Source organism: Populus nigra, chromosome 12 (assembly GCF_951802175.1).
Source record: "Populus nigra chromosome 12, ddPopNigr1.1, whole genome shotgun sequence".
NCBI classification, from domain to species: domain Eukaryota; kingdom Viridiplantae; phylum Streptophyta; class Magnoliopsida; order Malpighiales; family Salicaceae; genus Populus; species Populus nigra.
In genome coordinates this window covers 11,912,731-11,934,877 of record NC_084863.1, presented here as the reverse complement: position 1 = coordinate 11,934,877, position 22,147 = coordinate 11,912,731, and the positions used below count along the sequence as shown (strand labels likewise).

The 22,147-nt window shown below is 35.3% G+C and overlaps 3 protein-coding genes across 6 annotated transcripts; 2 read left to right on the top strand and 1 right to left on the bottom strand.

The window, feature by feature from the left end:
* Positions 1-2,194: 2,194 nt before the first annotated feature.
* On the top strand, positions 2,195-4,299 carry LOC133669006 (cyclic nucleotide-gated ion channel 18). Its single transcript, XM_062089022.1, is given in 2 exon segments — positions 2,195-4,145; positions 4,187-4,299. Coding segments are annotated over 2 exon segments (2,064 nt in total).
* Positions 4,300-4,963: 664 nt separating this feature from the next.
* LOC133669459 (protein PHOTOSYSTEM I ASSEMBLY 2, chloroplastic) lies at positions 4,964-6,450 on the bottom strand. The gene is made up of 4 exons (XM_062089604.1): positions 6,147-6,450; positions 5,743-5,802; positions 5,361-5,407; positions 4,964-5,243 (listed from the first exon to the last, which is right to left on the bottom strand). The coding sequence occupies exons 1-4, from the start codon at positions 6,306-6,308 to the stop codon at positions 5,156-5,158; spliced, it is 357 nt and encodes a 118-aa protein (XP_061945588.1). The 5' UTR covers positions 6,309-6,450; the 3' UTR covers positions 4,964-5,155.
* Positions 6,451-8,428: 1,978 nt separating this feature from the next.
* Positions 8,429-21,140, top strand: LOC133670039 (phosphatidylinositol-3-phosphatase SAC1-like). 4 transcript variants are annotated; one of them, XR_009833999.1, is made up of 17 exons: positions 8,841-9,139; positions 9,404-9,608; positions 9,719-9,884; positions 11,482-11,704; positions 12,630-12,706; positions 14,397-14,584; positions 14,707-14,804; positions 15,688-15,821; positions 15,909-16,043; positions 16,759-17,143; positions 17,234-17,355; positions 18,056-18,178; positions 18,294-18,506; positions 19,280-19,471; positions 19,806-19,920; positions 20,111-20,428; positions 20,757-21,140. XR_009833999.1 is itself a non-coding variant. In XM_062090443.1 (16 exons), exons 1-16 carry the CDS (start codon positions 8,514-8,516, stop codon positions 20,357-20,359), a joined length of 2,658 nt encoding a protein of 885 aa, XP_061946427.1. In that variant the 5' UTR covers positions 8,429-8,513; the 3' UTR covers positions 20,360-21,140. The 4 variants fall into 4 exon arrangements, 2 of the variants coding, with proteins under 2 accessions (XP_061946427.1, XP_061946426.1); XR_009833998.1 differs by having other exon boundaries at positions 20,726-21,140; XM_062090443.1 differs by lacking the exon at positions 8,841-9,139 and adding an exon at positions 8,429-8,546 and having other exon boundaries at positions 20,111-21,140.
* Positions 21,141-22,147: the final 1,007 nt, after the last annotated feature.

Below are 22,147 nucleotides of genomic sequence, written 5' to 3'. Positions count from 1 at the left end.
TCAAAGTTTCTCGACAACTTTCAATATAAATTCTCACTTCATTAATAATCTTTGTCAAGTAATACCCACAGATAGCATGATAGCTTGGTCCTTTATAACCATGATTGATGGCTACTATTGCATATATGACATGTTGATAATACAAAGAGTTAACAACTTTAAATGAAACTCATGTATCAATCTTCTACTTTACTATAGTAAAATCATACTGTTCAACTGTTTCTTTATTTGGCCAGCAACTTTGAAGAGAATTTTGAGCTACAAAAATTGTTCTCGACACGAAATAAACCTCAACTGTTTCAATCTTCTTTAGTTTTCCAGCCGATTGTTTCAAAGTGATAGTGCTTTTACTTTAACTCTTTCATTACTTTTTCCCTTTTTGACTTTCTTTGGTGGTAACATCTGCTGAACAATATCATCATGTGACTGTCTATATATCCTCTCTTCATGCACCCTTAATTTGTTGTGCGCTAAAAGGATTAAAATCACCTTGCATCTCTTTAGCTTTATTTCTTTCTTCAGCATTCCCTCAAAGACTGACGAACATTCAGAGGAAACTTGCGATATTGTTTCACTTCTCTAATATTTCAAGCTAAAGGTTGCTTGAATCAATTAATACCACCACTCGCAAAAGCTTTGTTACAATACAATCACCTCACTCGACCTGGGAATTGAAGCTTTAGAGGATTGGGCCGTTGACGGATAACTGTGTGGAGTACAATAACAACATGAAAATAACTTAAATAAGTAGATATTAGAGCAGGAAGATATTGTCTTTATGTAAAATAACATATGAAAATACAGTAGCAAAATCATGTCACCGTGACTTTCACATCAATTAATTAACCATTCATCGATTTCAATGTCTTGAAAGGGGAGAAAATCAAAATCCATATTCTTCCTACTAATTAAATAAACACATCTTGAAGACAAGATTTCCTGTTTAGCATTTCATGTTATAGCTATACACTGAAGCATACAAAGATAGCAAACTGCAGCCAAACAGTGCACATGATAGAAAGGTTACCATTGAGCGACTATGGCTTAAGTACTGAAAGCTAGAGGTTGGCATGGGATTGGAAAGAATAGTTAGAGCTTGGGCTGAAGAAGAATTACAAAGGGTAAATGAAGAGCCTAAAGGATAAACTCGATGAAGCCTAAAATGCTAATGAGGAGTTAGAGAAAGCTCATTTTTTTTGCTATAAAAGAACGAGCTCGTCTCGCAACACTACAAAAACATGCTAGTAATGATGCAACCACGCTAAAAAAAGGATGATGAAGAAGTTTAACGCCAATAACAAAGGTAACTAGAGCACTGGATGGATCTCAATGATACAAATTTGGCAGCTGCTGCTATCTTAATCTGCTAAAATGGACAAAATCGTCAGGGGCGTAGCCTTCGCAAGGCCTCATCTGCCAGTACATTGCTGATCAAGAGCGAGAATATGGACCTAAAGATTTTAGGACCTACCTAGCACAATGTTAAGATTTTCTAGAGGAGATATATGAGCATGGTAGAGTTTATAAAGCATATGACAAAGAGTAGTCAATTGTATTAGCAAAATATATACTTTTATGTATTTCCCTATTTTTGAATGAATTTGATGTTGAATGTTTTCTTCTCATATGTATAATGGGTTAATAATTTAGGTCTAAATAAGAACACGATATCTTCAACTATTTAATTTTCTTTTTTAGTTTAGAATTGATTCAAGCAAGCTGAAAGAGAAACAAAACTTCGTAGAAACACACGGAGGCACAACTCTTGCTCTGATCATGTTGTTGCTGTACATTCTCCCCGGGGGTCTCAGCTAGGTAGGAAATCAATAAATAACGTCTCTCTTCTCCAAATTTAACTTTGTTTTCCCGCGTTTCTAGTCTTGACTCCTAGTTCCACGCTCTTCCTTTCCTTTCCCACCAAAATCTACTTTGTCCAAACACCACCACCATCTGCTAAAAGAAGAGGAAAAACCACCACCCCCAATTACCCCCCAGCCACCCTCTCCTATGCAACGATCCTGTTTAAATTGTATTCAAGTATCAATATTTTGCTTTGAATCCCCCCACTCTGTCTATGTGTATATATTTTGATGAATGAATAAATATCAATGATCAAGAAACAGAAAAGGAGCCAATCCTCCACGCATCTTGGGATCAGATCAATAGTCCTGCTACACTTCCGTGGAATTAGATCATGAATAGACTTATTCACACCCCAACAGCAAAGTTCCGCCGCTTCAGGCGCCACCACCAACATGCCACTAGCACAACAGATCCTAACCCTCTCCAAATCCTATGGCGGTACCAGATACTGGATCCGGACAGCGAGATTGTAATGTATTGGAACCATGTCTTCCTTCTCACTTCCATCATTGCACTCTTCATCGACCCTCTCTACTTTTACCTCCCTTATGTCGGTCCTCAGAACCGAGACCGAATTACTATCCATTCCGACTATATTTATGTTTGCTTATCCATCGACAAACAACTTTCTGTGTTGATCACGTATTTTAGGTCCATAGCAGACATGTTTTTCTCCCTTCATATTCTTATGAAGTTTCGTACAGCTTTTGTTGCTCCTAGTTCTAGAGTTTTTGGACGGGGAGAACTTGTTATTGATGCTAAGGAGATTGCAATGCGTTATCTCAAGTCTGATTTCCTCATCGATCTGGCTGCTGCGCTTCCGCTTCCTCAGATTGTCATCTGGTTAGTAATTCCGGCCACAAGAAACAACAGCACTGACCATGCCAACACCACGCTCTCGCTTATCGTTCTTATTCAATACATTCCCAGAATGTTTCTTATCTTTCCTTTGCATCAAAGGATCGTAAGATCTACAGGTTTTGTTGCCAAGGCTGCCTGGGCTGGAGCTGGATACAATCTAATTCTTTACATGCTGGCCAGCCATGCATTAGGTGCTTCTTGGTATACATTGTCAATGGGGAGGCAATTCTATTGCTGGAAATCAGAATGTACGAAAGAGAATAAGGCAGGAATTGTAGGTTGCATCCATAGCTATCTAGACTGTAATAGTTTGGGAAATCCTGAACGCCAATATTGGAGGAATGTTACCGATGTTCCTGCTAATTGTGATGCACGTAACGACACTCTCACGTTTAAGTATGGAATATTTGCTGATGCTTTTATCAATGATGTTGCTTCCTCACGTTTCATTGAGAAGTTCTTGTACTGTCTCTGGTGGGGCTTAAGAAATTTGAGCTCATATGGTCAGACCTTGGAAACGAGCACATTTCTGGGTGAGAATGTGTTCTGTATTCTCATATGCATTATTGGTTTAGTTCTCTCGGCACAGTTAATAGGCAACATGCAGACCAACTTGCAATCTATGACTGTGAGAGTTGAAGAGTGGAGGATTAAGCGGAGGGATACAGAAGAGTGGATGAGGCATCGCCAGTTACCTCCAGATTTGCAAGAACGTGTTCGCCGATTTGTTCAGCACAAATGGCTTGCTACTAGAGGAGTTCATGAAGAATCGATACTGCATTCATTGCCTTTGGACCTCCGACGAGAAATTCAGCGACACTTATCTCTGGCCCTTGTTCGTCGGGTCCCATTCTTCTCACAAATGGATGACCAGCTACTCGATGCCATATGTGAACGCCTGGTGTCATCATTGAGTACCGAGGGAACTTACATAGTTCGAGAGGGTGATCCAGTCAATGAGATGTTGTTTGTCATTAGAGGACAATTAGAGAGCTCAACCACTAATGGAGGAAGGTCTGGATTCTTCAATTCCATCACCCTTAGACCTGGTGACTTCTGTGGTGAGGAATTACTCACTTGGGCCTTAATGCCAATATCAAGTGCAAACCTGCCTTCTTCAACACGAACTGTGAAAGCCCTTTCTGAAGTTGAAGCTTTTGCACTTGAAGCTAAAGACCTTAAATTTTTTGCACATCAATTCAAGCGACTGCAAAGCAAGAAGTTGCAGCATGCTTTTAGGTACTATTCTCACCAATGGAGAACATGGGCTGCTTGTTTAATACAATCTGTTTGGAGAAGGCATAAAAAGAGAAAGATGACAAAGGAGTTAGCTTTGCGAAATAGCATTGGGTACATTCAAATTCCTGAGCGAGAATATTACTATAGTGATGATCAAGCATATGGAGATTACGAGGAGTAGAGTGGTGGGATGTAATCGATGACAACGCAGACAATGTCTATCATCTCGGAGCCACAACCTTGGCTTCAAGATTTTCCGCAGACACTAAAACAGAGATTCACCAGAAGAGTGGTTCGTTCTGCTTCCTCCAGCTTAAACATGGGACACTTGTGTAAACCAGATGTGTCTGATTTCAATTAGACCAAGGAGATTTTGATTTCATACAGGAAAAACTGGCTGTAAATGAAAGAAAGTGGCGCTAACCAGAAAGTAGTCAGAAATTTGTTTCAGATGTATGTGTACTGCTAGACTGGTATGCATTATCACTTTCTTAATTTAATGTGTCTAAATTTTTCATCATAAGCTGCCAAATACTTTTAATAAAATAGTTCAAGGCGCAGTTGAAACAAAATAAAAATAAAAGTAGTAAGGCGTTTGATTTGAAAGTGGAGGCTGGTGAAGCACAATTAATCTGCAACTCAAGATGGTAGCCATACTTCTCGCTTTCCAGGATCTTTGTGTTAAGCTTTCCATGGTGGCCGATGGCTTACTCTTCAGATCCGTGTAAGAAGCTGCATCTCACTTTGATCATCGTTAAGACATTTTATAGCTTCATCAAAATGACATCCAACAAGCACTAGTACTGGTTTCTGGAATAGCTTTTGTTGTGCAATAGTGATTGGGATAGTTGTACTCCTCAGGAGACGTGCAACAGAATTCAGTAAGCCAGAAAATTATAAAACAAATTCTACAGACAGTTTGTTTCGAATGATGCACTTCCCTCCTGGTCATAGAATCTGCAATATAGAACAGTATGGAATTTTCTAATTGCCATAAAAAAAAAAAAACCATCTCAAGAGTAGGTCTGTTGATATATACATATTTTCTGAACAACATTAGGATTGCTGAATCTTGAATAAGAAAAGCATTTGCGCACATGATGGTGCAGGCTGGTACAAGCTAAATCAATGAAAGATCATTTTCCTTTCCTTAAACGACAGTAACTTAAGAACACTCGACTTTCTGTGAGTATTATCTCTCCCCTCTTTGTTCTGGTGTCAGCCCTCCTTTCCCACAACTAGGACAGCTCTTCAAGCCAAATCCTTGGCAATCAAAACATCTGAAACCATATTAAATTTCCTCAGAAACAAATAAAAGAGAAAATTTTGAATGTAATATCCTTCATATAAATTGATAAGCAACTAATTAAGTTCTTCCAAAATAGGTGAAAACTTACTTCCAACGCTCGAAGATATTTCCGTTCTTTTTATTTTTACCGGTTCCCTGGAGAGAAAAAAATCATTAGTTCTGCAGAATTTCAGATGAGACTAAAAAAGGCACATACATTTCAATGAGTTACAATTCAGAACTAATATCCCTCTAGAATTCATAATGAAATATTCTCTGACAGGAAAAGGGTAGCTAGGAGGTGTAGACAAAGTCACAATCAGGGCAACAAATCAGTGGAATTATTATTATTATTACTACTATTTTCGTTAAGAAAGAGTTAAATATTTGCAGCACAAACAGGGCAATTCGGAATATGCTCTGCCCTGGGGTTCTTACAAAATCAACTCCATGTATGAAAACACTGACAAGACACGTTGAAGGGACAATACCTTGCAGCCTGCACACTCCATTGCACCTTTGCCTCCACAAGTTTTACATCCGTTCAGAATCTGCAAGACACGTGATGAAGGATATTAAAGACGAGCAGTGTATGAATTTCTCCACATTTGCATGGTCCAAGAAGCGTAGAGTCGTCACTCTTTTATTAGGGAAAGTGTGTAGAGTTATCACCCTTGATAAAATCATAAAAAACTGCCACTCTAGTCCCATTAGTGCACGCTGTCGCAGCAGCTAAACATCAAATATACACCATTGCAATTTGCAATGAAACTTGAGTGCCAGTCAAATTAGTTATCCAGTGTGTTTTTATCTAATAATAATACTAATAATCATGGATTTGCCTCATTAGATCATAAAGAGCTCAAAAAGATCACCATAGGAATATATATCTTACCGAGTTGAGTGAAAATCCACCAGATTTTGCAGCAAAGACTGCAACTGTTCTCACTTTTTGCTCTTGACACATGTCACATATTCTGGGACGAAACCCGGGATGGATTGTTAATGCGGGAGCACTGATCAAGTTATGGCCACACAAAAGATATAATTTGGTCATTGTTTTTTGCTTGATGAATCTAACAACGTTGCTCTTCTCCTGGGACTTGAAATGTGATCAGTTTATGGTCCTTGATGTTTGGTTGTGGTAAAGGGGATGATACGATAGCAGGAAATTGCCAGAGCCACAAACTTTTTATGGGCCATTATCCTCTCTCACCTGGTCCACAGGTGCTTTAAAAGAAATGACTGGTTATTTATGCTATTGTATATGCTTTGAATCTCTAAAATTGGTTATATTTTATATTGATTTTATTTATATAAATATATTTAATTTTTAATAAAAAAAATTTATTTTTAAAATTTTTTAGTGAATTTATAGTAATAAAAATAAAATTCTTAAAACAAAAATCATAAAGTTTTTATAATAATAAAATTATTATTGCATCCAAAACATTGTTCGGTCAACGTTCAATTAAAACTAAATATTAATTAGAGTCATTGAAATATGTACATATTATGTTTTTTATTTTTTATTAAAAAAATAATTGTTCTTATTAGTTAAGGTATAAGAAATACTTAAAACTAATATATAGATGCTTGTTATATAATATGTATACTGAATTGACCATATGAAAAAATAATTTGTTGCTATGAAAAAACTCATGTGACGCTTGTGCAAGTGATCCTTAGATTTGATATTATTAAGACATTATCTTATATAAAAAGTGTTATGTTTTGATCCTGATATATGTTGTTCTAATCAAGGGTAACAGATGGATAAATATTTAGTATAACATGAATTATATGAAGGTATATAAATAATTAAGAGATGATTTATTATCTCATGTAAATTAAAAAAAAAATATTTTACATATTCTTCAATAATATTTAATTAGGTGGATTGCTCTTGCAACGTGGAGGATATTTTTTTGAAAAATAGCAACATGTAAATTGTTCTTGTAAGAACGAACATGGTAGATTTGGAAGTTGAAATTGCAAGGCAAAAGATAAATAGAAGATCGTTAGTGCATGATTGTGTGTCCTTGCACTACAAAAAAAAAAAAAAGGACGAAAGTGATAAAATCCAATACAAAAGGTATAAAGAAAGGGGCTCCCAGCTTCTTTAGCAATAGTGACTATAGAGCTGCCATCGATTGAGTAGTAGCTCGAACACATAGTGCTGGTCGTAATTATCATACACATGGTGGTCTGGAATCAGTTTTCCTGCATCATAGAAAAAATCCAAGTTATGCATAGAAAAGCATCATCTAAAAATCGAAAGGCCAAATATCTGAAGGCGTAGATATATTTATGAAAGGTATATTTGTGCTGGAAACATAACATCTGAAGCATGAACATTGCATTAAGTGGGAGGTATTTGTTTTAGACGCATATCTGTTATATTGACAATGACAAAACGTCTTCACCCAAAATTTGATGGGAAGGAAAAAACTGATGTATAATAAGTTGCCTAAACGATGTTGTTTGTAAATTAATCTGTTGAGAAAGTAAATGTAAGCATACTGTGAAGGTGTCAAAGAAGCGCCACAGCCTCTTACAGGAAATGAAATCTGAGAAGCTGATTATTGGAAGAAGAATAACTGAAAAAGGTCAGATTAAGCTGCATAAAGCTGAAGAAAGAAAGCATTTTTTGAAGGGAAAAAAATGGGTGAAAGGACAATACATGATCAAAACAAAGAAATTATGAGAGAAAAATTCTTCTTTTTGCTTTTATAATAAAGAAAAATGCTAATATTGACGGCATTAAAATATAAAGATTTAAGATTTCCAAGTCTTTAAAATCATGACAATCTTGGAACAATAAATGGCAAGACAGTGGGCAACTTTATACATGGGCATAGTTAAAAGATGAAGAAGATAATAAAGGGATGGGAAGTTGTGGCAGTGCAAAGGGAGCTTAAAGAAGAAAGACACCTTTGTAGTAGAATGCAAAACAGCATGCATTTGTGAACAAAGCTTAGATAAACCTAAATAAATCATGTGGCAGCACAAAGAAAGGAAGCATGGGATTGTAGAGTTTTGACAGAGGCTGGGGAGTCTGTGCCTGTATTTATTCATGTTTTATATGAACTTTTCTAAGAACAAATATCAATTTTTTTTTGTCAGCAATAAAAATTGAAGTGCTTTATTATTTTCATTCCAAAGACCCAGCAAATTTTGTGGGTAGCTTTGGGTGATAAAGCCAGGCTAAAAGCAACAGGAATTTTAAATATAGAAAGTTATCACGACTGTCTTTCCCATAATGAGTAAGCTGTCAATGTGGCCATTATTCTTGGTAAGAACTCATTCATTGTCATGTTCATTTTAAGAATCATGGTTTAATGTTTAGCAAGCAATCTGTGGTAGAGTTTTTATATTATTTTCTAAAATTTATTATTCTCGTATTTTTCCTAGGTGCTTGAAGATGATGATTTCATGATTTTTATTTTTTATTTTTTAGTTGAAACTTGCTTTCATGATGATGATAAGTTTTTGCTTTGCTTCTCATTAAAATACATGTTTTTGTTAAAATAAAAAGAAATGCATGAATAAAAAAATTAGGTTTTTGATCAGTGTTCCGTTTTTAAGATAGCTATAAATAGATTTTGGAGACTTGCCATAAACGAACCCTTCTTTTATCGTTTCCGAATTCCCATTCTCCCCTCCTGTGACTGCTAAGCTCAAAACAGACACCTCCATGGCGATTTAGCAATTCAGCCGTCTCCATTTCTTAAGCTCCCAAACTACCCTTACGCCATTTCCATGGCGAAATCGGATAGTTCGAAATCGAAACTCCCTCCTTACGTCGATTCCTCCGCCAATGTCCAACCTTCCAACGACCTCAATTCGTACTCGCTCGAGAAATTTAGACTCTACGAGACTAGACAAGTAACAAAATTAAATCATTCTTTTATCTCTTTTGATTTGAAATTTGTGCTTGGATTTTGGAATTTGAAGATTAAATTAGAAAACGGTAGAATTTTTGAGATTTTTAGTATTTAGGGTTTCGTGTAATGGCGGTTTCAATTGATTTGAATTGATTGATGGTTGATATTTAAATTTCTTGAATCTTTAGTTTAATTAAGAATTTCATTGGTTTCGGAAGAAATTAAAACATAACTAATAAAAATATTTTTTATTTTTCTTAATCAGAGATTTTATCTAGTCGGGAGTGACAGGAAGAGGAAATTGTTTCGGGTATTGAAGATTGATCGATCAGAGCCGTCTGATCTCAATATTAGTGAAGATCTAGTTGTTTATTCTCCACAAGAAATAAACAACTTGCTTCAGCGAATAGCTGAAGGGAATCGTGCCACTGGGGGGCTAAACTTTGTAGTGAAGGCTTATGGGATTGCAGGTTAGTGTTGGTTGACCAATTCTTGTTTGTGTATTTTTATGTTTTTGATGCGTGGACTTCTTTGTGACAGTGGTTTTACTTGTTTTGTTCTTTTGGTGTTTTTTTTTAAGGTTGCATTAAGTTTCTGGAGTCTTATTATTTGATTCTAGTAACAAAGCGTCGGCAAATAGGATTTATTTGTGGTCATGTGATATATGGCATAGACGAGAGCCAACTGATTACCATTCCGCATGTATCAGTTCAAACTGATTTGGCTCATTCTAAAGCTGAGATAAGGTATTTAATCTCCTTTGCATGCTCCTGATTGATTGCTTTGTGCCCCCAGCCCTGCCCCTATCTCGCTTTATGTGGGGTTGCATACAATTTTATCGTTTTGCTGATACGCACTGCTGTCTACTTGTGCCTTTTCATTTCTTCATCTAGAATTAAAGGCTTCATAATTTCTGGAAATTAACATCAGAAACACACTCACACACGCATTCTCTTCTTGATTTGTCCTTCTCTGTCCGTTATCTATATTATGACAATATGGTTATTAACTTACTCCACCCCATCCGCCCATTTGTTTGTGTGTGTGTTATGTGGTAATTATCACCCCTTATTTGCAGCTTCTCCTGTCCTAATTCACCAGAAAGGTAAAACAGTTTTTATGGAAATAAATTCTTATTTCACGTTCACGCTTCAGATGATATCAGTGACTAATGATAAAACCAGCTTTACTGGTGGCTTTTTACATGATTGCACAATTTTTAAGCTCATAGACAACATTATGTGGGAAATTTGGTGGACATTGTTGCCATTATCATTAAGAAAAGATGCCTTTTGGCATGACTCAAAAAATCAATTTCTAGCTTGAAATGAAGAACTTATTAGGCATGTATTTTAAAATTACAAAAAATAATAATATTATAGAAGCTTTTTAGACTCTTTGTCCAATTCAATTTGGGAAGTGCTAATTTAATGTGAAATCTGAGAGAATCTTATTAGGACAATTTGTCCAAATCAGTAGTGGAAAGTGCTAGTTTGTATTACTTTATACTGCTTAGTACATAGAGTCCCTTTCTCTCCTCCCGTAGTATCAATCTTTAATGTTTCTTATGAATGAAAAATGGTTCCTGTTTTCTTTATCCTAACGAGCAAGCATCGTGTTTATGGCCGGAAAAGTGAGAGATCATGTAGTAAAATACTTGTTTAGAGGAATAAAATAGCCTTGAAATTGCCGAAGATATTTCTAACCTTGTAAGTGGGAAATGTACAAGAGGATCCCTAATCAAGATTAATCAATTTGCATTTCTCAAAGCACTTGATAACATTCAAGAAGGAAAAGAAGTGACTAGGAGAACAAGAAATTCCCTGAAAGAAAACACAAACATGCATTCCATTTCCTTATTTATTACTATCTAGTGAATACAGAGCACAAATGATGTGCGGACTTTGTAGTTATATCTTTCTTGTTTCATTTTAAATTATTTCTTCTTTTATCAAAAGGGAAAAAAATCTATAGTTGATAGAATATTGACATGCATATCATTTTAAATTATTTGTTTGATTGAGAGCAGTGCTTTTGGGCTTCTATATGTATGTATGCATGCATGGATGCATGTATATATGTTAAAACAGCATAAAATATGAATGTTCTTAGAGATGGAAATAAAGAGGATGAAGAATTTTATTGAAAGGAAAAGGAAGGGCAAAAGAGTAAACACAATCTACTTCAAGAGCATAAAACCTGTTTTTCATTATATACTTTTGAAGATTTGAGGTATTTCCTTTCAGTCTTATCTAGTACTGTTAGATTTCTTTCATCCCTTGTCTAGCATGAGTCTGATTTTTAGTTTCTGAATAGTTCTTCTATCTATTGCCTCAAATGCAGGTACAAAAAGCTATTATCTAGTGTAGATTTGACTAAAGATTTTTTCTTTAGCTATACATATCCTGTGATGCAAAGCTTGCAAAAGAATGTGATATCAAATGGTGAAGACAGGATGCCATATGATAACATATTTGTGTGGAATGCATATCTAACACGAGCTATTCGGTCTAGATGTGGTAATACTATGTGGACAATAGCATTAGTGCATGGAAATTTTAAGCAGGTATGCAATTCTTTTTATATGTTGCATCTCTAATTAATCTGTCAATGATCATGTGTCATGCTAAATAATTTACACAAATTTTATGCATCAATATATCCTTGTTCTAATCCTGCAGATGTTTTTTTGAGATAATTTATTTTTTAACATGCTATTGCTCTATTTTTGTGTTTTCTTTTAAGTTGTACTTCTTTCTACCATGCACACAACAGTATTATATGCTTGTCAATTAATTTGGTTTGATATTCTGTATTTCAAGAAAAAATTTTACCATGATTCAAAACCAATTTCAGATGCTAAGTAATTCTTTCTGGCTAAAATTGGAAGCATCACTATTACTTAATAGAAAGGGGTAAATTTTAGAAGATTTGGATATGCTTGGAATATAATTTGTGAGAACTGTAGCACAAATGACAAATATGCACACATCTTTACCATATTCTTGCTGATTATTTGTTTGATATCCACTATATCAAGAAACAATTTGGCCATGGTTCAAATATAATTTTAGATGTAATGTAGTTTGTGCTAGGCAAGCATTACTAGTACTTAATGGAAATGGAGTATGAATTTGGGTAAATTTTGGAAGATTTGGAGAATGCTTGGGACATACTTTTTGAAGAACTCTAGCCCAAATGACAAATTTTATAATTTGTTTCTTTTAAGATAAAGTAACAACTTCATTTCTGTGGTTGAATCTGAGTTATCAGGTCTGCTATATCCCTTGCTGCTTTACCTCATATGATTTTGATTTTTGGAAGTAGGACACATATCTTGATAATTTGGGTTTTGTTTCTAAATACATAGTTATCTTGTAGAAATACATTCATCCAACGTGATTATTTGATAATAGCTTATGAACTTATTGTTGTTGAGTGTAATGTGTATTAAGCAATTCAACCAATTCTACTGTACTTAATCATGGCAGATCAGGTTGTCAATCTTTGGGAGAGGCTTCAGTGTTTCACTGGTTTCCAGACGCTCTCGACATTTTGCCGGTCCCCGGTATGTTTTGGTTTGAACAAGTTTGTCTATGTGTAAGGCTCAGTTGCATCTTGAAGTCTCATGTTTTACTAGCATAATAAATGGGTTTATGTCACTGGATTCTGCCCAGAGGCTTCCAAGCTTTTATTGTGGCTTTCTCTCTCTCTCTCTCTCTCACACTCACAAGTCCATGCATGTGGGAAGTAGACAATACATATGTTTGTCTGTGTGTGTATTGTTCTTATGTTAATATTTCAACATCTTGACGAACTATTTGGATTGAACATAAAATAATCATGGGGGATCTGACTGTTGAAATTTTAAATCCAGGAATTAAACTGACAGTGGTCCCAAAATTAGAGGATCCTGTTTGTAATTTTATTGAGAGCATATTCAGAGAGATCCCAACGAGTTGGGGATTGAGGCTTAGTTTCTATTGTTGTTGGTGTACATTTAGAGATACGTATGTTGATAATTTACTGGTTCATAAGTTTACAATGAGCTAAGTTGGGGAAAGTACCTAATTACCGATAAGAAGCTGCCTTCGGATTGTGTTGAAGTTGATTTTGATGTGGTCATTTTAGGAGATTAGATGTGACAGAGTGAAGGCTAATGGTCTTTTTTTCCTTTGATATTAGGGATTGAAATTGCTTGTTTGGGTTCTTGACTGAAAATGATTGGTTGGGTAGCGCGTCTAAGACAATTCCTTGGTTAGTCATGCCTCCACCTCTCAAATAAATAAATGGCGAAATTCTTCACAAGACAGATGGGAACTGCAGCTAACAAGTGTGACAAGTTGACATCTCCCCCACAAATGCGTGTGATGTTTATTTTGTGCATGCAAACCACTCTATCTTGATAATCCTAGATTGATTGATCTCTCTCTCTTTCTCATCTTAATTTCATTACAAACCACTCTTAAACCACTAATTATGTTAAGTATCATTGATGGAACCTAGGGAATGGCTGAGGATAATAGTTGCAAGTTATGTATTCTATTATTTATCTATTTTTGAGGATTTATATGCTCCAGAAAATAACTAAGTCTCACATCATTTAAAAACAAATCTAAAAGAAGTTACCTCTATAATAAAATGGCTGAGCCCTCCCTTTCAACAGACACATGGCAGAGGAATTAAAAAACCACAAGTGTAATTGTCTTGACAATTTTGTTTGGCTGCCGCCCTTGGTAGTTCCTGGTGAACCTGTTACAATTGGTCGCCTTTATTAGTTCATGGTCAACCTTTTAAAATTGGTCTGGGTTGGTCAGGTTGGCAGTCCAAACACCTGTCTCAGCCAGTATTTGACTGGGTTTGTCTAAGGGTTTCTCTCATAGATGAACTTTAATTAAAGCCTGTTCATGGGAATTCTGGTTGAGCTGATTCGATTCTTACAACTTTGCTTCATTTGCCTTCTTATGTTTTAAGTGTAGAGATCGAATAATGAGACTCGTATTCTCTTGACATTATCTGTATTATAATCTACATATTGTGGTCTGTGTTAATGTAGTCATCTGCCATTACATTGTGATGGGTATTATTTGAATGATTGTGATGGCCTGTGGGAAACCAGAGATTTTCATTTGTTTTGTGTCCTCATTTTCTTTGAAGTTATATCTACTTATTTCAGAGGAGTGTGCTGAAACACTGAAAAATCTATTTTTAAATTTAAGACATACCTTTTGTAATAACTTTATGTTAATTGAGTGCAGTTACTTGAAAAGAGGGGTTAATGATATGGGAAGAGTTGCAAATGATGTTGAAACTGAGCAAATTGTCCTTGATGAAGATGCTGGATGTTGCAATGGGAAAATGAGTTCTGTTGTGCAGATGCGTGGTTCGATTCCCCTTTTCTGGTCACAAGAAGCTTCACAATTAAGTCCTAAACCTGATATAATCTGTAAGGCCATTGATTCAACACATTTGATTAGTTTATTGTTGGGTCTTGCAGTGATGTAGATCAATTAGCATTTATCTTCATATAAAGAAGACTTCTGATATTTATTTCCCTATCTATATCAGTGCAAAAGTATGATCCTACCTACCAGGCGACGAAATTGCATTTTGAAGACTTGGTGAAGAGATACGGCAGTCCCATAATAGTGCTTAATTTGATAAAGGTTGTTTTCAAATTCATTTTTGTGCTTAATATATTCAAGGCTTTTTTAGAGCCTGTTAACAGGTTGTTGTATAGATCTTGCATTATCTTACTTTATGCAATTGAATAATTATTGCACTTGATTTAATCTACAAAGGAATGCATGGGATTAGAGTTCGTTTTCTTGTTTTTATAATATTTAGTTGCCCCTGGCAGTTTCTTTTGTATAAGTGTGCGTGTTTTTATAGTATTTCTGATTGTTCTTTACAGGACTTTAAAGAAATGCAGCTTTATCAACTAGAATGTCATTAAATGGCTGTCTTGTATTTTCTTCATGTTTTATCTATACCAACAAGGGCATTAATAAATGGTGACCCAAGTTTGTTATTTCATTCCTGAACTGGAAATATATATTAAAATGGTGAGTGCTTATTTCCACACTTGATTATATATCAAAATTAGCAAAAGCTTATTGATTTCAGCGTTAATATTTCAGAGGAGAATGCAATGATGTGTCTGTTTAAATAATCCTTTTAAAATATATTGTCTTTCCATCATACTTCTCTCACTCTTGGATAAAGCAGATGAACATGGCATGTCCTTGTTAACTGGCTCTCACTTTCTCCCTAGGAAGTGTCAGTTTATGGAGGATCTTGAAGTTATGGAAACTATTTCCAGATCTGTTTTAGTTTCTGGGATAATTATGAATTATAGTAAGCCTTATCAAAATTAATATTCAGCTTTCACACATGGACAAATTTATTTATCTGTGACATTCTCTTGTTTAATCTTTCAGTGCTTTATCTAATTTTAGAAGTTTTCTTCTATCAAACATGCTTACCACATATTGGAAGTCTTTTCTAATGTTTATGTCATCCTGAATTCATTTAAATGCTCAAATGCAGACTGTTGAAAAAAGGCCTAGAGAAATGATGCTAAGGCGTGAGTTTGCCAGTGCAGCTGGGTATCTGAACACAATTCTCCCGGAAGAAAAACAACTTCAGTTTATCCATTGGGACTTTCACAAGTTTGCGAAGAGGTAGACATCTGTTTCTTTTCACATCAACAGCTATTTTATAATTAATAACCACCTTGAACTGATTTTTTTTTATTGCTGTTTCCAAAGCAAGTCTGCCAATGTTTTGGCTGTTTTAGGTGCTGTGGCAGGTCAAGCACTTGATTTGACTGGTTTTTACTTTAGTGGTAAACCTAACACAGTTAAGAGTAGAGCCGACCACCTTAGTCGAACAAGCACCGGAAGGTATTCCAGTTTCTTCAGTTGAATTTATTTAATTACTTAAAACTTCCATGTTACTTTATGATTAGAACTCTTCATGTAACCTTCAATCCTAGATCTCCTGGGTATAAAGTTTGCCAATGCTTGATATTCCTTTTTCTTGAGATTCTGGGTCGTCGATCTTTCCCCTTTTATTTTGGTTTTTGAAAAGTTTTCGCAGACCTTGGCTTATGAAGGATTAGTAGGAATTTGCTGCCCAAAAAAGACAAAAAAACAAGAAACATTCAAGGTGGGATAAGCCATGTTGCGGATAAGTAATTGAAGGTCATTAAACTTTACGATTAGTGCACAATATGAAGATTTTGAAGCAGCTTTATCATTATAATGTCATACTTTAAGATCATGTACTGTGGTGGATTGTGGGATTTTCATTATTTATAATCATTACAAACAATGGCTGTTAAAATATATGTCCATTACATTTGTAAAAAAAAAAGTACTATAATCAATTATAAGCATGGTAACCTTGGACATTAAAAAGACTTGAAAGTAGAAAGCTTCTTTTTGTGCTTGTAAGTTCTGCAATCCAGTGACGTCTTCTTCCCATTTTGTAATTTAGTCTCTCTGTTGCAGAAAAGCATAAAGCTTGGCCATCTTTTTTCTGTCAAGGCTGTTTGCCTTGACAGAAATGAAAATAGGTAGACTGGATTTTGTATTTAGTTGATTTTATTCTCTACAGGGATGCTTCTCTTAGACATCTAAGAGCTAGTTCAGGAGATCTTGCAAGGATTGGAAGTAATAATGAAAATCTTAATTCTATGACTAATCGGGATAGAGAGAGTGATTCTAGTCAACTGAAAAAACAAGACAAGGTTGGTGCTGAAGGACCAAGTTTTCAAAGTGGAGTTCTACGTACCAACTGCATTGACTGTTTGGATCGTACAAATGTTGCCCAGTATGCTTATGGTCTAGCAGCTTTTGGACGCCAACTTCTTGCAATGGGTCTGACGGACATGCCCGAAGTTGATCCTGATAGTACCATTGCTGCTGCTCTTATGGATATGTATCAAAGTATGGGGGATGCTCTTGCCCAGCAATATGGTGGCTCTGCTGCTCATAACACTGTATGTTTTCTCTTGAATAACTTAGTTTTTTTATGATTTAATTTTCTCATAACTGCGGTCATCATATCAAAACCCGATCTTTTGTTTTAGGTGTTCCCTGAGAGGCAGGGAAAGTGGAAAGCTACAACTCAATCCAGGGAATTTATTAAGTCTATCAAGCGATACTACAGCAATACATACACCGATGGTGAAAAGCAAGATGCAATAAATCTGTAATAGATCTTTCCATCATGCTTTCTACTTGATTTGAGTGCATGGTTACTTTCTTTATAGTTAAGCAAACAAGGTGAATTTTCAGTGCCTGAGAATATATGCTTTTTAAATATAACGCAATTTTTTTTTTCAAGGTGTTATCACTAGTACTTGATTATGGAGACTCTATATGGTAAGTGGGCATGTAAACTTTTGTAAAGATAACAAAAGATACTTCATTATGGTTTTTATTGCTCAAACACACTTAATTTTTTTTTTTGATTGTTTAGTAATTAGTGTTTTGCCTGCAAATATGAATCATATTCTATTTGAAATGTTTCCTCTTTGGAATAGCTTCTCTTCTTAATACTTGTTATTTTGTAGTTGTGGACTCTAGTTTTAATAAGTTAAATATTTCATACGTGGGGATAAGAGAAATAAATCTAACACATTAAAGCGAAAAAATTGACTGAATTCTTGGAATACAAAAACCACTAATAGGTTGTTACATTTAACCAAAAATCTAACACAAAAGGCAAGATCTATATTCCACGTTTTATTAGCGAAGTAATACTTTGATATTGGTTATATTTGTATATGATCATAAAATATTTTGCTCAGATTTTTTGTGATTAATACTATTTTGTCGTGCATTATACATGCACAATAACTTTCTTTCCTTAAGTGTGTTCTCAAATTACAATGTCTGCTGCTTTCCAGATTTCTTGGTTACTTCCAACCACAGGAAGGGAAATCTCCTCTTTGGGAGTTGGATTCAGACTACTATCTTCATGTCTATGGGAATGCGATAGGAGAAGTAGATTCCCCCTTTCCAGATAATTGGTAAATTAAAAAAATCAGTGTTGGTTTTGTTCAAATTCAGCACATATATGCATACTCAACCAGAAGGCTCTATTTTATCAACTTCTGATTATTTTACTGCATCTTTCTTTTCCAGCAATTCAGAAACCAATGCTAAGCCTGTAGGAGTTGGAATAACTCTTGCCCCTATTCCAGCATGCAGGGAGGACTTTTCAAGAATGAAGTTGACATCATTTGATAAATTGATTGACCGGACATGTAGTGCTATAAAGAATGTAAGACTTTGTAGAGAACCTGATCACAGACCAGGTGGCAGTACAGGAAATTCAGGTGTGGCTCCTGATGCAGTGTAAGTTTTCCCTTAACTGGAGCTGTAACTTACAGCCTGATTATGTCATTTTTCTCTCTGCTGCGTGCATTTGTGGGCACACATCTGCTCTTGCCCTGATGTGCACACATTTTTTGTGCCTGGTTCAGCTTTCTAAAATCATCAGTTGTCAGTGTTTCTGATGCTTCAAACTATCCAGGATGTTCTGTGCCTCACATTACAGTTACAAATTTTATGTATTTCCTTATTGCAGCACTGTCTATACTGCATAAGACAGGAATCTTTCTGCTTGTTTCCCTTAGCCCTTTTAGAGTAGTGAAAACATAGCTGTTTGCATTTCCTTCATGGTTTATTGGTTTGTTTTCTCCTGTCTACCCCTTGGCAGGTTTGGTACTGGGACATAAAATGATTTGAAAATGTGAAGAGAGAAAGGAATATCAGGATTTATTTAGGGATACTGAATTTCAAAAACAAACGAAACAAAGAAAGCAAATTGAGGATTTTTCAGTGTTATGCTTAGCTTGGAATTGGAGAAAGTAACAAACTGATGTTGTTTATGCTGATTTAAGTCTTTATCCTTCAGACCCCAAGTGTATTTGCGTTAGAGAAAATTCTAAAAATGGTCTATAGATCATAAAGTTCTTTCATATTTTTGTTCCTAGTTGTAATTTTGATTGGCACTGGCCTCTTGCCTGCTCTGAAATGGGTTGCTTGGGGCATAAAGTCTGGAAGATGTAGTACTCGTTATCTTTTGCAAATGCTATCTATACTCACTGAACATGTGCTTTTTGCAGTGAAATACAGCTCAAAACCCCAAATTGGCTTTTTGGCCAGAAAAAGTATGAAGAGAGTGGAAGTGCCTCCAAGGCTGTTAAAAGTGAAATTGAAAATGGAGCATCTTGTAAAGAGATTGATGTTGATGGTTACTCGGAATTAAATTTGCTTTCTTCTGTTGATGATAACAATGAAGAGGATATCTTCCGAAGGTACTTTTATATATTGTCTCCCCATTTTTCAGAGAGACCACCTTGCTCGTGACCTTATTTCCTGCAATGCAATGCTTCCCAAGTTGGCTTGATATGAGTCAAAGTTTAGCTCTATTAATGGCTTATGATTGAAGCAAGAGTCTAAACACCTGCATAATTTTTTTAATAATGTTCCTTGATTAAGAATGTTAATCCATTCAGCAACTATATTCATTGAATAGAAAATGCATGCTAATCGGGAAGCTGCAATTTCTATGATTTGTACCCTCTTTTTGTTTAATTTCCCTTTTGTTTGTGGCAACTCAAGTGTCAAGTTGTTTTTTTTTGTTTCTAGGTACCTTGCAATGACCTCAGTTGATGAAGCCAGCGGTTGTTATGGCGGTACCCTAGTACTAGGTGATCCAGATGAAAGCAGTGACATATATAAACATTATACTGAATTATGCCAGGTAAATTGATTTATAAGCTCTTTGATGAAGCACGCTTGAGAGTACTTGGCAAATAGGACAGGCTAGGCTTTTTTTTTCACAAGTAGCACCGATGGAAATTGCAACCTGATGAATATTTATATATCAGAAGGAAAGGGTCTTTATTTTCTAGTGAACTGGACACCTTTTAACGAACTGTATGTGTTAACAGGGGCCAGCTATGGAACCCTTTGAGCATGATCTGGACAAGGAGAAACACTATGCCAATGCTCTACGCATGAGCACAATCGATGTTGTAGATGATTCTGGTGTTGAAGCAGAGATGGAAGCTGCCTGCATGGATTACGAACACATTGGTGCTGATCTTGGAATTTTACCACTGTCATGCAAGTCCTTCGCCACAGATCCAAGTTGGTTGACAAGATGGATTATTGGGGAAGAGAAGACAGCAAAGGCCTAAAGTCTCTGCCTTTGCATGCGTGATATGACTGTTGTGAGCACACAGAAGTTTCTTGTTCTCAGAAAAAAGGTAAATAATTGTTTATACAGAAAAACAAAAAAGAAGAAAAGTATATAGTCGTTTGTTAAAATATGCAAATGGTATAAGAATGCTATCTTGATTGGGGCAAGAAACTCATCTTTGTATATGTAGCCTTAACATGTACATTCTCTTGAGAGGAAAATTCAATCGACTGCAAAGTCACTGTTGCGTGTGTCCAATAAAACTCTCCCCTGTCAGTACATATCTCAGAGAATGCATTGCTCTTTCCCTTGTGCAAAATGGCATTTACAAATACTATTAGTCACTCTTAGTGTTTGAATGAAGGTGGACATCATTTCATGCCTGTTATTGCCAGAGAAAACCCATGCCTACGGTGCCTGACAAGACCACAGAAATTAAGCTTATGAAAGTATAAGGCCCTATAATGATGTGAATCCAGCAAAAACTCAGATGAAGATCTTATTCTGACTCGGAAGACCAGAATCTTAGTTGGGATTTCTTCTCTTTATGTATGTTTTTGATGACATGACAAGTTGGCAATCTTTGTTTTAGTTTGCCGTTCCTATAGACAGTTTTCAGGTGTGCTTGAAATATGTTTAATTAGCACGTGTTGCTCTTGTTCAATGATAAAATGTTTAGTTATAAATCTTCGGATAACTATGGAGCTCAGATCATCCGGGGCACATCAACCTCATCTTGCTATACGAATGAATGGAAGATCTTGGTAATATAACTATAATTTTTGTTTTGGATGTAGAAACATATTATAAATTTCTTTATATATATATATATATATATATATATATATATATATATGCTCTTGATCAGATTTATTCCGTGAGTGTGTTTTGAAAAGATATCAGGGGGGATCAAGGACCGCATTTGAGGAAGTTGAAGGAGAAACTCCTGAGTTCGGACCGGTTGGAACCTCTCTTTTGCCCCCATTGTGAGTTTCCAATGATGTTTCAGGGTTAGGACCTGTCAGAACCTTTCTCATTTTAATAACAGAGACTTTCGGTGAAAACATTGTTTCATTTCCTTCCTTTTTTTTTTCAAAAGTTTCCTGTTTTTCATTCTATATCATAAAAGACGATCCAGCATTTTCCAAAATCTAATGATCCCTTTTGCAAGACAAGAAAGCCAACTGCTTGCTAAATAAAAACAAAAACCCAATAGTGTAAAATCAAATAATAATCCAGCATTGATAGACAGTTGATTCTTCATTGCTTCCCTGGCCTATATCAGTCCGAAATGTTTCCTTTCTGTGCTTGCTTTTTATTTTTGAATTCCCTCATATATTACTGAAAATTGCAATAATTTAACTGAAAATTTTACTAGATTGCTTTATCTATATTATGATAAATTATCTTTATTAATCAAGTCATCTTTATTAGTGCACATATTAAATGATATAGTTTTAAAATATTAAATGTCTAGATAACTAAACATTTGTTAAAAAAAAATGTTAAATTTATTTTGATCGACCCACGTATAAAAGAAAATAACTAATAAATTATTATGTTGATTAGAACATGTATAAGGAACAGAAAATCAATGGATCAACCCTATTATTTTTATTTTACAATAACATTTGAATGGTCTGAAAAGTTAGGAAGAGAACAAACCTAAAAAGGCAAGCCTCCTTAACCACAAAGACAACTCCTAAAGCTATCAATTATCCCTATGAAAATATATAGGAAAAAAAATATATATATATATATAGGCCAAATTGAGTTTTATGAAACA